At 31.1% G+C, this 16276-nt stretch overlaps 1 protein-coding gene across 1 annotated transcript; it reads right to left on the bottom strand.

Annotated features, from left to right (window-relative positions):
- Positions 1–3182: 3182 nt before the first annotated feature.
- Positions 3183–3605, bottom strand: LOC124358188. The gene has a single exon (XM_046810480.1). The coding sequence runs from the start codon at positions 3603–3605 to the stop codon at positions 3183–3185; it is 423 nt and encodes a 140-aa protein (XP_046666436.1).
- Between the last annotated feature and the right edge of the window lie 12671 nt (positions 3606–16276).

Genomic DNA, 16276 nt, shown 5'->3' with positions numbered 1-16276 from the left:
AATGTAAATAATACATAAAATTTCCAATTTATTTATTTTTCGGGGCCTTTCGAAACGGGTTTCCTCATCAGGCGACTCCTCATATTTACTCTGTTATAGTTTCTTCTTCCTACCTGTTTATATAAAGTTACAAAGCAATGTTTAAAGTGCTATATTTTCATCATAAAAAGCTTTTAGTGTGAGAGCAGTTGTTAAAGCTGTTACATTTTAGAGGAAATGTTAAAGCCAATATTCTGAGCTTCTATGTAATAAATTAATAATTCCTTAGTGGATTATTGTTATTGTAATAAATAGATATTTTAATGGCTTATATTTCATTGTTTAAGAAATTACATTTCAATTATATAGATTTCAAGTATACATAATTTGTGACAATATTTGTAATGTTTTGTTAAATAGTAAATACTTTTTATAGTTTTTTAATACAAGATATTTTTATCAAAAATTTTTTAGAAAAGTAAAATAAATTTATGTTGTAGTTCATAGCATTTTATTTGTTAAGCAAGCATCCACTAACATGGCAAAGTACCAAGCTACATCTAAAACGCTCTGATTTCTGATTTTCCAATACAAGTACAATCTTTAGCTAAATTTAATGATTTCTGACTGTCCAATACAATCTTTAGATCAACGTAACACATTATTCGTCGTTCTATGTATTGATCCACTTACGAAATCTGTATTAAAAACTTTATTGATAATAATAATCACTTATAACTCATTAAAGTGTTTCCATAAACGCTAGTAAACCTTTTCTCTAAATAGCTACTAGGAATATTTTTACTATTGAAATTTTTACATTCAGTTTTCGATTACCGGAATCTCGATGCTGATTCTGACCAAGGGAGCTTTAGATCTATGTAAGCTTTCTAATTCTTTAAAACGTGACGAAAACTTAGTTTATACTCTAAAACTACCGCTACTGGGGGAGGGTACAACCCCTAACATGATTTGAAAATTTGTATTTGTTGTAATCTCTAGAAGTCTATAGTTTCTAGATGGTTACATTGGAGTTCTGGGACACTGGAAGCATCTTTCACCTAAAATAGATTTTCTACCATTTAAAAACTCCCCAGATCTTTGCTGTCAAACTCCCAGTTGTCGAGAGATTTTAACCTATGCGTCACCAGTTGTGCGAGTTAGGATTAATGAAAGGTTATCTCTTTTAGAAGGTCCGAATATTTAAAACAAATTCCAAATAAAGCTGTCCCGTATTTTATTGTTATTAGTAATAAATCTTTTGAATATTAAATAAATTTATACATTATTATAAAGCAAAAGAAATAAAACAATAATTAAGTTCAAACGTCTATATTCCATATATGCTATTATATAAATGTGTGTGTGTGTGTGTGTGTGTGTGTGTTTGTGTTTGTGTGTGTAATAGAGTTTGCACTTGGAATAAACAATAAACTATTTTCATCTTCTTCATAAAACAAATAACAATATGCATAAAACGAAACTATAGGAACATTAAAAAAAGCAGGTGTAAAATAATATAGGCATGACAGAATCTCCTATTCATTTTCTGAAATTTACAAAATACATACCTGAGTAGTGGGATGAAGTATACCAGATTTTTTTTTAAATTGTATGAAAAATTTTATCTTATCTACCAAATTAAAATAGATATTGTGCTTGCTGAGAGGGCAGTAATACACATAACAGTTTTTAGCATTACATTACAATTACCTTTAATGTAAGTGACTTACAGTACACTTTAAATAGGAATCGTCACAATACCAGTTATAAATTTTAGTTCAGTTTTATATCCAATCATATTTATTTCGTATGGATTTATATAGAAATGATTTTTATGAGAACTGCATATTATTTTGTATCTAATTCTGCCTATTTGAGCGAGTTCCGTACAACGCAGGAAGAGATTGTTTAGCAGTTTGCGAAAACTAGTTAAACAATAATAAAAGTATAATAGTTCAAAAATTAATAAATTACTCCCTTATAGGTCAGAGGTACTACTCTGTGAGTATCTAAATTACCGATAAGCCAAAAAACCGATCAAATTAAAAAAATATATAAAATATGATTTAAATTACAGGATTTTATGCAGGCTTTGGTAATATATTTAGCCAAACATGGAACAGCTTATATAATAGCATGTTAAAACTTTATTTACAAAACATATTTAAAAAAAATTCTTTTGTTGTTTAAATCAACTGTTTTTCATATGTTTTGTTTTAATTTACTGTTTGGTTACGATATAGAAGCCATAAAAGCTAAGGGAACTAAAAAAATACTGATCATCAGTGTATATAGATGAAGTAACACCGCCTTTTCACTTTTTAAATGAGTTTACTATTAAATTATCTTTGAGACTAACAGATTTTCCCCATATACCAAACACATTGTAATGATTGGCTTGAACAAGTGATAACGCATATTGTAATATATTGGTGTCTGAAATATATTTTATTTATTTAACTTCCAACGGCCAAAAGACCAATTTACAACGTGTTACATTTTAACAAAGTTTCTCAAGATGACTAATACTTATACACACAAAGGGCCAAGCCAAACATGCAACGGGACTTAAAACTAATTGGTGCTTAACCTAGGGAACAAACCAAACATGCAACTAGACTGGAAAAATACAGCTAACATTATGCAGCAGTAACAATAAATAAAACTATATAATTTACAATAAATATAACTAAACTAGAAAAGGTAAATAAAATCTACATAATTTTTATAAATATTAACAGTATTAAAGTAACAAAATAGAATCTATAGAATTCGTAATAAATTTTAACAATGATAACAAATAAACAACAATAATAAATAACAATAATTTATAATAAATATTGAGGATCAAGATAAGTAAATAGAATTAGAAAAACTAATGAACATGCACCATATGTTATACTAATAAATACAGATTTTATTGCAGAATACAGACTCAATGCAGTGCTTTCCAGTCCAACAACTTCTTTTTAAAGGCCATCTCACTTGTACAAAACAGATCAATGTCGTCCGGCATGTGTTGGCCAGCAGTTTTAGGCGAGGAAAAGTGCTGTGGAACAAGCACTGGGTTGAATACTGACGTCTAGCGACTCTTCGGGTGTGGCCCAGGTGTTAAGAAGTGCGGAAGTCCAGCTTGACAAGTAGATAAGGGGCATCAATGTTCGAGTTAATCAGCTTCCTCAGGAACATTAGGTCATTGATTATTCGTCTTGTGGCATCAAGTTCAACTGAAGTTGCAGATCATGAATTGGAGCAGTGCGGTAGTCGAAGCCTAGCAGCTCACCAACAAAACGGATGAAACGGGTTTGAATTTTCTCAAGTCCATGAATCTGTCCAATCAAGTAAGGTCTCCAAACAGGTGAAGAGTATTCCAGTAAAGGTCTCACCAGATGCATGTAAAGGATCCGCAGAGCATGAATTGAGAACATGTTGCGGCTGTTCCGTATAACGAAGTATAGGGCAGAATTAGCTCTGTTACAAATATAGTTAATATGTTCTTGAGGGTTTAAATTAGGAGAAAGCATGATTCCAAGGTCTTTTATCATCAGAGAACGCGAGAGGGGTTGATCTTCAAGTGTGTAAGGGAAGATGATAGGTGTGCTAGACCTGGAGAAAGATAACATAGAGCATTTGGAAATATTTAATGACATATCATTATCATAACACCACTTCATCAACAGATCAATACTGTAAAACTTTGGCAATCGTTGAGGGTTTATATTGTTCTGAAGAATTAAGCATCATCGACGAAGAGTAAAACTTTTGATCCTTGGGTGTACTGGACCAAGACATTGATAAATATTGAGAAGAGAACCGGGCCCAACAGCGATCCCTGAGGCACACCTAATATAGCAGATGAAGGCTTCGACAATCAGCCAGCAACCCGAACCCGAAGAGAACACAGGGTAGGTGGGGGGAGGTTTATGTTATATTCACAGATGTAATATTTTCTTGTTATTCCAAGAATGCCTTGAATTTTGCTTTGGAATATATAAAGTAATTTTACGTATACAATGAGTACATATTAATGTCTGCAAATTAAATTACGACCTTTCCGTATCTATATCGTACTGTTCCAGAGATTTCTTATTTGTTTTATAATCAGGTTAAACTTTTGGCACGAATGGAGACTTATTGAATACTTACATCTTAGAGATGCATTGCATCAATTAATTAATGTTTCGAAAATATGTTTTTACCTATAAAATTTTTTCTATTATATTAATTTGAGTAGTTAGTATTATATTAGTTATAATGTTTTTAAATATGTTTATTGTTAGGCAAATAAAGAAAAAGTTATTAACTTTACTTATATCTCGTAAGAAATAGTTGCAAAACTCCATTTTTATATTATCCTTAATAAAGAGTACATTAGTGGATCATTCGTTTTTGAAAATATTAGACCAGCATTTAGGGATTCATTCATATTGTAATCGTATCTAGCTCGGCAAGGAAAGGTAAGATAGGATAGATCGAATAGATGTGGGTTTGTTCGCATAACCACAATTTACAATAACGGATACATATTTCAGACAGTAATTTAACCACAGGATAGAGAGAACAGAGACGCTTTCGGGTACATTGCATTCCCAGATAGGGTTCACCATGATACTCTGTTTGTAAACCGCAATGTCCAATGATCAACGTTCTATTTCGTATTCATAGAGTGATCAATGTACACCATTCTACTAACGTTATGCAGCGTGGAACACAAAGCAATTATTTGTAATCACATTTACAATAACGGATACATATTTCAGACAGTAATTTAACCACAGGATAGAGAGAACAGAGACGCTTTCGGGTACATTGCATTCCCAGATAGGGTTCACCATGATACTCTGTTTGTAAACCGCAATGTCCAATGATCAACGTTCTACTTCGTATTCATAGAGTGATCAATGTACACCATTCTACTAACGTTATGCAGCGTGGAACACAAAGCAATTATTTGTAATCACATTTACAATAACGGATACATATTTCAGACAGTAATTTAACCACAGGATAGAGAGAACAGAGACGCTTTCGGGTACATTGCATTCCCAGATAGGGTTCACCATGATACTCTGTTTGTAAACCGCAATGTCCAATGATCAACGTTCTATTTCGTATTCATAGAGTGATCAATGTACACCATTCTACTAACGTTATGCAGCGTGGAACACAAAGCAATTATTTGTAACCACAATTTACAATAACGGATACATATTTTAGACAGTATTATAACCACAGGATAGAGAGAACAGAGACGCTTTCGGGTACATTGCATTCCCAGATAGGGTTCACCATGATACTCTGTTTGTAAACCGCAATGTCCAATGATCAACGTTCTACTTCGTATTCATAGAGTGATCAATGTACACCATTCTACTAACGTTATGCAGCGTGGAACACAAAGCAATTATTTGTAACCACAATTTACAATAACGGATACATATTTCAGACAGTAATTTAACCACAGGATAGAGAGAACAGAGACGCTTTCGGGTACATTGCATTCCCAGATAAGGTTCACCATGATACTCTGTTTGTAAACCGCAATGTCCAATGATCAACGTTCTATTTCGTATTCATAGAGTGATCAATGTACACCATTCTACTAACGTTATGCAGCGTGGAACACAAAGCAATCATTTGTAATCACATTTTGACGTTATAACGCAAATACTTAAAGTACGTATATCAGATCGATAATAATTAGCCTATTCATTATGTAATTTATTTCGTCAACTCGCATCTAAAACCGTGTACATTTGTATTCTTTTAATACCTTATATAACATAATTTTAAACTTGTCAAGGCTGACTGAATTTCATATAATACAAAACATAACAGTTGACAAAAATTATGAAAACCATATATCTATACCTATATAAGTAAGATTTCTTATTCTTTTAACACTCAATTTACTAGGTGAAGAAACAAGAAGAGCCGCGTTGTTATAATTTTTCTCTCATTATAATGATCTCCTTTTCATAAACAAATAAAATTTCACGTTTATTTTTATTGTTTTAACTAATAATAATAATAATAATAATAATAATAATAATTCTTTATTGCAGTAAAACAATTAACAAAATTGCATTGCAAGCGTCATTTCAACATTTGGATTTAAAAATCTATAAACTAAAACCTATCTTAACATAGGCACAGTTAATTCCACATACTAATGTGTGAACCTAACAATGTATTGTATTTTGCACGTTTTGCATGTTTTGGATATCAGAAAAGGATAAATAGAATAATAATAATAAAATATTAATTTTCATCCCAGCGGCCCATCGTAAACTCATCAACGGAGTAAAATGCCTTTGACAACAAAAAGTGTCTTAATCGAGATTTGAATTGTTTGGGTTCATTAATTCGTTTGAGATCTCCAGGGAGCTTATTGATTAACCTGACACCCATTTGAGATGGTAAGTGTTCGAACATAGCCGTTCTATGCTGTTCTGTCCTGAAATTGTTCCTGCCTCTGGTCTCGTACTGATGGACGTCCCTGCCCTGAACCAGTTCACATTTGAATCGGCAGTACAGGGTAACGTCGAGAATATAGAGGCTGGGTAAGGTTAGAAATCCAAGCTCCCTGAAGGCAATTTTACACGACTCTCTGGGTTTTAATTTCGAAATTATTCGAACAGCTTTCTTTTGTGTTCTAAATACTCTGTCAAATTTGTATTTAGAACAGCTGCCCCATAGTCTCAAACCGTAGGTCAAATGTGGATGTACTATGCCAAAGTAGGCAGTTTTCAGTACATCAAACGAGCAGAATTTTTCTAGATTGCGTAAGACATAAGTGCCTGAGGCAACCTTTGAGCAAACTCTGTCAATGTGATCGCTCCAGGTCAGTCCCCTGTCCAGGTACATCCCCAGAAACTTGGTGGATTCGGCTTCATCTAAGATAGCTTCATCCGCCATCACAATTGGTCTGTATTCGTCTTCTTGTTGACGGAGACAAAATTTTATTACGTTAGTTTTGGCATAGTTAGTTTTTAGATTTATCTTTGAAAAGTGCTCGATGCATGCGTTTAGTTCAATAAAGGCTTTGATCTCAAGATCTTGTTTCGTACTTGATCTGATGCAGAGAGTCGTAGGTAAATAACTAAATAAACCAAAACATGTCAAAATTTATAATTGATTAAAACCTTAGTCTTTTAATTTATTTATTTTATGTAGTTTATGTATATATATATATATATATATATATATATATATATATATATATATATATATATATATATTTGTGTGTGTGTTATTTAGTTTTAAAATTAATCAGGTAAGAACTCAGAGAACAGATTGTAATGCTCAGTGAGTTGGGTAACCCGAAGTTTTCAAAATTGTGATGCTCTAAACTAGAAAAACTATCTTATTCTAGTCGCTGCTGGTAAGCCAAACTGTCTTATTAATTATGCCAATTGTATTATATGAGAAGCAATGAGTTATTTTGTCTAAGTAGATTAAACTTAATAGAAATATTACATGAAGTATACTTGTTATACCTCCAACATAAATTGGAAAACGCTTTGAAACTGTGGTAGAAATCATTGACAGGTAAAGATTTATTGATATGATAGTGTACTAAGAAATCAAACCCCATCACTACTATTAAATGAAAATGTTTTAGGTTAGAAAGAAACTTAATGTAGTGTACCGCGAGTACATACCGCCTCAAGCCACATGGCATATATTAGACCGCATGAATATGCAACTGTATCTCGGACTTAACCACTCATAACGGTTGCAAATTCCCACAATTACCATGTATGGCTGGCTTTGTTCTATTGTGCGCTGTTCGGAGTCAAGAATCGTGAAACTTACACGATAATTTAAAATTTAAAATACAATAATATAAACCCAAATCCTCAAAATTATTAATACTTTTGTAGTTGTTGAATAACAAATAGAACAATATAAATACCTTTCCAAATTAGCTAAAACATTCTTTTGGTAGTTAATATGAGAGACACTATTTCAGATCAATTCTGTTTATTAATTGATATTGTAGTGAATTCCCTACTATACTTTAATATTAATATACATGTGGAAAATAGGCTTATACGACAACTCTTCTTATTATGGCAAGTTGTATCTTATTATTGAACTAATATTAGTAACTTTTACTCTATGTTTCTTGTAATTCCTGGCCTTATAGTTAAAATCTATTTACAAGTAAAAATCAAATATTAAAAGTAGTTAAAATAATTTCAAAGTCATAATTTTTTGCATACCCTCACCATTGTAAGCATTGACTTAAAAAACATTACTCTAAAGTATGAATAATTATGTAATGAACATACTGTGTGAGAATTAATTTGAATTTTTTCCAGTATTATGATTTTAAAGTAAGTGTTCTATCCACTTTGTATGAATAAAACCCTGAATATCATGAGCAATGAGAGATTAGATTTGTTTACAATGGTCTCCACATTGGACCAGATATTACCAGAGGGACTTGGCGTTCAATAAACAAATCGCTCTGTGACTACGATTTGAGAAAACAAGCAAGCGCGATAAGGGCGTGATTATAGTATATGGAATCACAAACAATGCTCGAAACACTAAATGCAATCTTTATTACAGAAAATCGTAGACAGTATATTGTATCCATTTTCTCACTGATGAGGTATATAAATACTGATATACTTCCTAGACTGGACAGAGGAAATATTATAATAAGGCGAAAGTGGATTGAGAAGCAAGAGCATGTAATTTACTGTATCTTGTATTATCTTTGTATTATGCCAACTTTACTAATATAAATAATGAAATGTGGTGGTATTATTGATGTGATTATAGTTTTTAAAGTTTTAATAATAACATTATCTACATTCAAAAACTATTTAATAAACTGTACTGATTTCAATCAAATTAAAAACTTCATGAAAAATTATAAAAATTATTGTTTTTCGAGACAAAATACCAACTTCAATTTTAAGAACTTCAATTCTAATATAATTAATTACAACTAGAAGTGCAAAACCTGAAATAGAAATTACTCACAATTTTGCTTAGTCTTTGGTCCTCTTAGTCATGTACACTGAATATAAGTACATGATGCATGATATACGACTAATTCGATATAAAAAATATCATAGAATCCTACGGTATTACCCCAAAGTACTTTCTCAAAGAACGCTATGAACTTTGAATTTTTATATTCTCAAAATTGGCTTAAAATAGTAACGTGTTACTGAACTCGTTATCGTGATGCACTCAACTGTGCACCAGATGAGACAATGAGATTACCTCTTTACCTATATTCTACTAAGTTTTGTAATCTGGGAGTCTCTAATGTCGAAACGATGAGGGAGGTTTTCGTTTTAAACTTCTTCGTTCTTTGTTGCCGACTGTTTTTGGACTCCGCCAGACGAACATGACTTCAGATTTCAGGATTCAAGTCAGCAACAGCATCAGATTTTAGATTCTGAAACGCAAGAGGAAGGTGAACTTGAGCTAAACTCTACATTCCAATGATATCTATTTAATAACTCACTGGCGCAATATTAAATCTATTATATCTATGGTCTAATATTCAAATTCGTATTTTAGTAACATCTACAGATGTTATTCATTCATGAACAATCCTGTTTTTATTATTCCGAGAAACGTTTCTGATCTTTCTCGTCAAATTAACCTCTCGTTGACTTCATAGAGTGTTCTTGACAAAGAAGTCTTAAAATTGATCCAACCATTCTTGGAGATATGCGCTTCATTTTTAGCGATTCACTTTTATTCATAAAATATGATATTTATAATTCAATTTAATATATTACCAACATTATTACTCCACTAACAACTGTCATAAATTTAATATACATATGACAAAATTTGATTATTCAGTAGTTCATATACAGTAGATTACGTTAGGCTGGCGCTTCTATGAATAATTATTTCGATGCAAATATGATTTAACTATTTATGTTTCGGTCTGCCTAATTTTCAAATAGTTCCAACATAAATTGATTGTTATAATATTCGTATAACACGAAGAAAGAAAGGAAAAATAACATTTCTTAAAAATAAAAGTAATATATCTGGTTTTTCTTGTTTTACAGTCAAAACTAAGATAATCCTCTTGAAAATATTCTTTTCAAATTTTAACAAAGAATAAAACCAAAGATCTTGAAAACCAGATGGAATATAACAAAGCCTTTCTCGTGCTCAGTTTGACCTTACGACAAAATAAACATCATAACATTTAAAATATACTCATTATACTGTAACAAACTATAAAAAATTATAACATCATACTACTATCGTAAATTTTACCTTCCTTTAAGAAAAATACATGGTCTTAAAAGCAGAGCTTATAATGAGCTCCCATCCTTGAATTTAAAATGATTATTTTAGATTTGTTTTATTATTTTACTTTCTAGATAGACTGCCTATTCTTAAATTCTAATTATAATTGTTTATATTAACATTTAGAAAAACTAAATATAATGAAAAATTTGTGCTACAGCGATAAAATAAAAGAAAAAACGCAGGCTGCACACATAAATACATACATACATATATATATATATATATATATATATATATATATATATATATATATATATATATACTTTTATACAAACACGCATACATACATCTGCATTTTTATTCTTAAGAGTACTGTACTTTTCCAATACAAAAAGCCCTATTAATACATACAGGTACATATATAATAAAACAAACATATTAAATCTAATAGCATATAGATATAATTATAACATTATGCTATGTATTAATAATATACTAGTAGATTTACTTCTAATTTATTTTTACTCTACTAATTATTACGAAGCAATACACATATTTAATTAGGTCTAAAAAATAAAAAGGCAATATATCATATGGCCATGGCAGAATAAATTACGCCTAAGGCTGTAATGAACCGGTTGTTTTGGATAAAAGAAGAGGTTTTAAAATAATATTTCTATATAAATCATTTATAATTCAACCTAACAATGAAGTCCTCCAATTGTAAATTACGTATTGGCTAATATTTATCCAAATATTGCTTAACCTTTGGTCTATGAGCATTTCGGAGCCTCTAGAACCTCTTAGGACAAGATTCAACTGGTCGGAATGCTATGCTAAAGTCTATATCCAGCAACACTCAGCAATCGCATAGTCTCTAGTTTCAGCATTTATCAAGGAGGCCTTATCCTAAAACTTTAGAAGTACTAGTGCTTTGAACGCTTTTAAAATCTGCGAGTTCATAGAATCTGAGAGTACCTAACCACTCAGTGACTCCCTCACTAACTGCCGATTCTACCAGCCTCTAGGACTACTCTCGGCAGATATCAGCAGATTATATATAGAGCTATTATTTATTCTCTCATTTCTTATAACCTACCAATGCCCTAGAAGGATGAAATGTTATACTAAAGTGCCCCAGATAATATTTGACTACTTTAATTATGATCGTTCCCCTATTGCAATTTAAATATAGTGAAAACCCTAGAAGAAATTTATTTTAGTTTTCGTAACTTTTCAATGCTCTGTAACGATGTAATTTTACAACAACCCTTGCGCTCACGCAATGAATTGCTATTGCGGCACCGGAAATAACAAGCCGGAATTAGAAGGTTATGACAACTTTTTAGTACGATGATGTATATATTTTATTTTATTAAAGCAACAATGCAAACTTTGCTAGTGCACCGAGAACCAAATAGACTGTATAAATATTACAATATCCGAAAGTAAACACTTTTGGTCTAAAGTAAGTGTCTCATAACGAGTTTGGATGATGCAGAGAAATTTGTACATTTTAATGGCACTCGTCAAAACTGTTTCACTCCCCATCTTCAGGGCTCCAAAACATTGCACTTTAAACTTAAAGTCGGATTATCCTCATACGGAAATATCTTGACTTTACTTTTTAAGAGTTTTTTATGAGTTAATTAATTATATGCCGATGACTTACTTATTATTCAATAGGAAATCCTGTGCAAAGATGCGCATAACTGCTAATATATACTTATACACAATTCCGCCAATTACATTGCAATCTCCCTCTGTATATATCCCAATGATGCAGTATTAAATTCTGTAAATTGAACGTGTTTTGATTACTGTACTAAAAATTTACACGTGTATTGAAATTCCATGTTATGTTATACCAAAAACTACTAAATTATCTGGACTCTGCTCTTAAATCCAGTTAATGAAACCTAAAAAGTAAAATGTATTAGTGAATTAATAGTCCGAATTTGTGTGACATGTATGTCCAGTTTTAAATATACCAGCTTGTGTAAGGTAATAGCTGATATTAAAATTAAAAATGCTATTGTTTTTAAATTTTACTGTTCTTTTCTTCTCTACTGAAATTTATAGAAAATGGGGAGAACCTTAGAATTACAGAACGACGATAAGCGTTTACGCTTGTATAAAACGATTCACAACAGGAACGCGAGCGCGATTAAATCATAAGTGATACATAACAATGCACTCACAAGAAACTTTATTTATATAAAAATATGAATTAAATTATTATTATTACTTTAAGTTTAATAGACAAGTTGTGTTTCGCATTGTAACAGATATCATTATACTGAAATACAGGTCTTGTTTAAAATAAAGTGTTCTAATTGTGAGGATTTACTTTTTAAAGTAAACCAAACTGTATAAGTAAGATTAATACCCCACATTCTTTTTGTTACCAATTAACACTGGTATTTTTCACAAACATCACATTTACCCTGAACATTCCACGGTTCGCTGAGTCTCGTTTGTTAGTGATGTCAAATTATTCATAGTCGGCCACGATTGAGTAAATGCTGATTGGAATGGAACCAATCAATCAAACAATTGACTGCGGCCATCCATCAGACATTATCATGAATCATAAAACTGTTAGCTTAACCAACTTGCACCAATGAAATTAAGCGTTAATTTGTTGTTTAGAATGTCGCACAGATATCCAGGTTGTGAACATAATAAAATTAAAGTATAATGTAGTATAATCTATTTGAATCATTTTTAATCATCACACTAAATAAATACAGGAAATAAAATTAAACTATGCTCATATATCAATATTTTATTACTTATCTGACACATCTACATTATTGAAACCATACATTTTAATCAAACACATAGTAGTCTATCGTAGTTTATTAATCATAGAGTTATTTTATAATTTCTATTTCCATTGATAGTCTTGCTTGTTTTGTTTGCCTCTATGATAGCAGAGTAGAATATAGGACTTTCCGTTTGAATTAACTATTTTGGTTTATACAATTTAATTTTTCTTTGAACGCTATTATATGTGTTTAAAAAAATTTCACTGAGGTCTCCTTCCAATGTTACAACCGCATTACATTCCTAAGGGTGTAGCTGTGAGATACCTAGTTTTACTAGGTTCTACTACACTTAAACATGCATACACTACACACGTATCTAATAACTAATAGTTGATTCATTTTATAAATTGTATGAAACAGTAAATTTAAATCCTGAAACATTAAAAATAAATAGCTATATTTCACTTAATTTATAAAAACTCCTATACTCCATGACTTGAGGCACTTAAATCACTGCTCTTTAAACTGAAATCTAAAATGGGTCAATTGGGACTTTTTTGCAAACCAACGGGTAGCTGCTAATTTTTTCGAGTACATAAATACTTATATGAAAGTATGTATTTAAATTTATTATTGAACTTCAATGGATACAGAATCTGGCACTTGTAATCAACAAATATGTGCACCAAAATTGTTACACAAAAGTAATATCCTTAGGTAAGTTGTTATAAACATGAATTAATTAACATTAATTAATTACTTACATACTGCAGTTCTTTCTGTATATTTCGTATATAATTTATTTTACGTAATAACTAACATAGTGGTATTTTATAAACTAAAATAAAATATGAAAATATTGTTACATTTTCAGAAATACGAAGTTAATGTGGAAAGAGCTAATCCGTTCATAATTGCACAAAAGAACAAGTTATTAACTAAGAAGTATATTTACGTACATCAGTTTTATATTAAATTAGCAGAAATTATATTGTTAAATAGTGTACATAGATAATATAGAGGTTGATACTTTAACATGTTGTTGTAGTGTTCAAACTTAATGTAAACCACACATGAACACGTAGCAAAGGAGCGCTTTAGCGAATAAATACAGAATTCATTTGCGTCAAAGGCCAAAGCGATCCTGAGAGAGACAGGGAGTTGACATGCAAAGGCAATACAAGTGTTAAACTGAGTACTACCTTATGCTTCTCAAACTTGCTCACTCGACCGGATATTTCTGTCAGAGTTTGAAATTTTAGTTAAACTTTATACCTTACATCAATCTAGAAATGTATATTTTTTTATAAAACTGTTCGTTACATTAAGTAACACACATTGATGAATTTAAATGTGTTAGTTGATGCTGTGATAAAATATTGTCACGTAAAAACATTCCAAGACATAAACGTAATGTTTTAACTGTCCATTATATACATTGTATATTTACAAATCTGAAATTTAAGCTTTTAATTTTGTAAAATTAGAAAACAAAACAAAATTTCATCACTTTATAACAAATATACTCTTTGCCTGTACATTTATTTTTTATTGAACACTTCGAATGTTTTTGTACATGATAAGGAATTTTAAAAGACATAGATTTAATGTACAGTTTATTGAATACCTTCAAACAAAAAGATATTATAAAGAGAACTCAGATTTAAATTAAGGCAGATATAGGCTTAGTTTATATATATATATAAAATCCCTGATATAAACAATTTATATTTAACTTGGTCAATGACGTGTTCGTCTTGTCCATAAACTTATGCCACTAACAATCAAGTTTCATATTTCTGCAAACATTTTATGCCAAATACTATATGTTTATGAAAAGTTTATTATATAGTAAAAGTAATCTTATATCATTAGGCTTATTTTACTTTGTACGAATGTTACCTAATGCTTTCATATGCACCTCTTCTTGTCGGGAAAATTGGTTTAGGTGGGGGGGGGGGGGTGGGGGGGGGGGGGGGTGGGGGGGGGGGGGGGTGGGGGGGGGGGGGGGTGGGGGGGGGGGGGGGTGGGGGGGGGGGGGGGTGGGGGGCTCTTAGATATCTGACATTAAACCTACGATGAGTCTGAAGTTTTCTTGTCACTGGTTTTCGCGGGCTTATTTATATCAAATTTCAATCATACCCCCTCAATACATGAGAGTAACTACAAATAATACGCATATCAAAAATATTATAAGTATAAGTATACATTATTTACAGAAAAGCCAACGAAACTCAATTTATGTTAGAAATACAACAGTTGTAATAACTCTAAAGAATCAAACTAAAACCGAAAATGGTAGAACCTTTAATTCTAAAAAAGGGCCTTATAGTTATTTTAAGTGCTGAAGGTTGCGATAAAATGTATTATTGTGAAAAAGATAAAAAATGGATTATTATTATTATTAACTCTAATACCAAATTAACCATAATTCCTAACGCTCACACTATACCTGTAAGTTATCAAAAGCAAGTTGTGGCAGAGAGAAGTGGAAAATTTCAACACTGCTCTAAACTCTTGTAATTTTTTCTCGTAGTAATTTGAAAAAAAATATTGTATCTAACTCCCTTAGTTTATTTGTTCTTGTGTATTCCACTTATTCTTATGAAATTTGATCGTCATTGTCTTATTTTCTTCTTGAATTATGTGTTTAACAAGAATAAGTATTAATATGAGATATCTAATATCAAACTGCGAAAAATGCATTTAAAGCCCAGCGTGCATAGGCTCAAAAAACAAGCCGATTCATGTCTCCGTGTATGCTAAATCTGTCTAAAATAAAAAACAAGCCTTTATAATGAAAATGAAACTATTTTTTAAGAAAATTGTTACTCTACGTCACCGCATCATTACCAAATACGACGCTGCGCTATTTTAGGATGTTTGCTTCCGTGTCCTGTATCATTGCATGTGGGGCAGTATTCGTAGAATTTAATATTTTATATTTTTTTTTATTTTATATTAATTAATTATAAGTGACTGATTAATGTTACAGTTCATAAAACTGACATAAAATAAGTAACTCATAATTTTATACTATTGACAATTGACAGAGGGACCGCAATATTTGCCTATTTTCAATATTTTCCTCAGGAGATTCGCCACTAAATCGTATATCAACTCATATTTTTGGCACATTGCCAAGCACATGATCAACAATCGGGTATTACTAACTTAATGACTACAACAGCTAAACTTGCATGTGTAATTTCGCGAATAATTACGAAACGAAGAAAAAAATAAAACATGTCCTACTATAACATGATATTATATTCCTG

Source organism: Homalodisca vitripennis, chromosome 3 (assembly GCF_021130785.1).
Source record: "Homalodisca vitripennis isolate AUS2020 chromosome 3, UT_GWSS_2.1, whole genome shotgun sequence".
NCBI lineage: Eukaryota > Metazoa > Arthropoda > Insecta > Hemiptera > Cicadellidae > Homalodisca > Homalodisca vitripennis.
Note: the sequence above shows the minus strand (reverse complement) of the source record. Positions and strands in the feature narration are given on the sequence as shown.

Excerpts from the sequence above, each read along its gene's own strand:
- LOC124358188 (XM_046810480.1), bottom strand. The coding sequence starts at position 3,605 with ATGTTATCTTTCTCCAGGTCTAGCACACCTATCATCTTCCCTTACACA.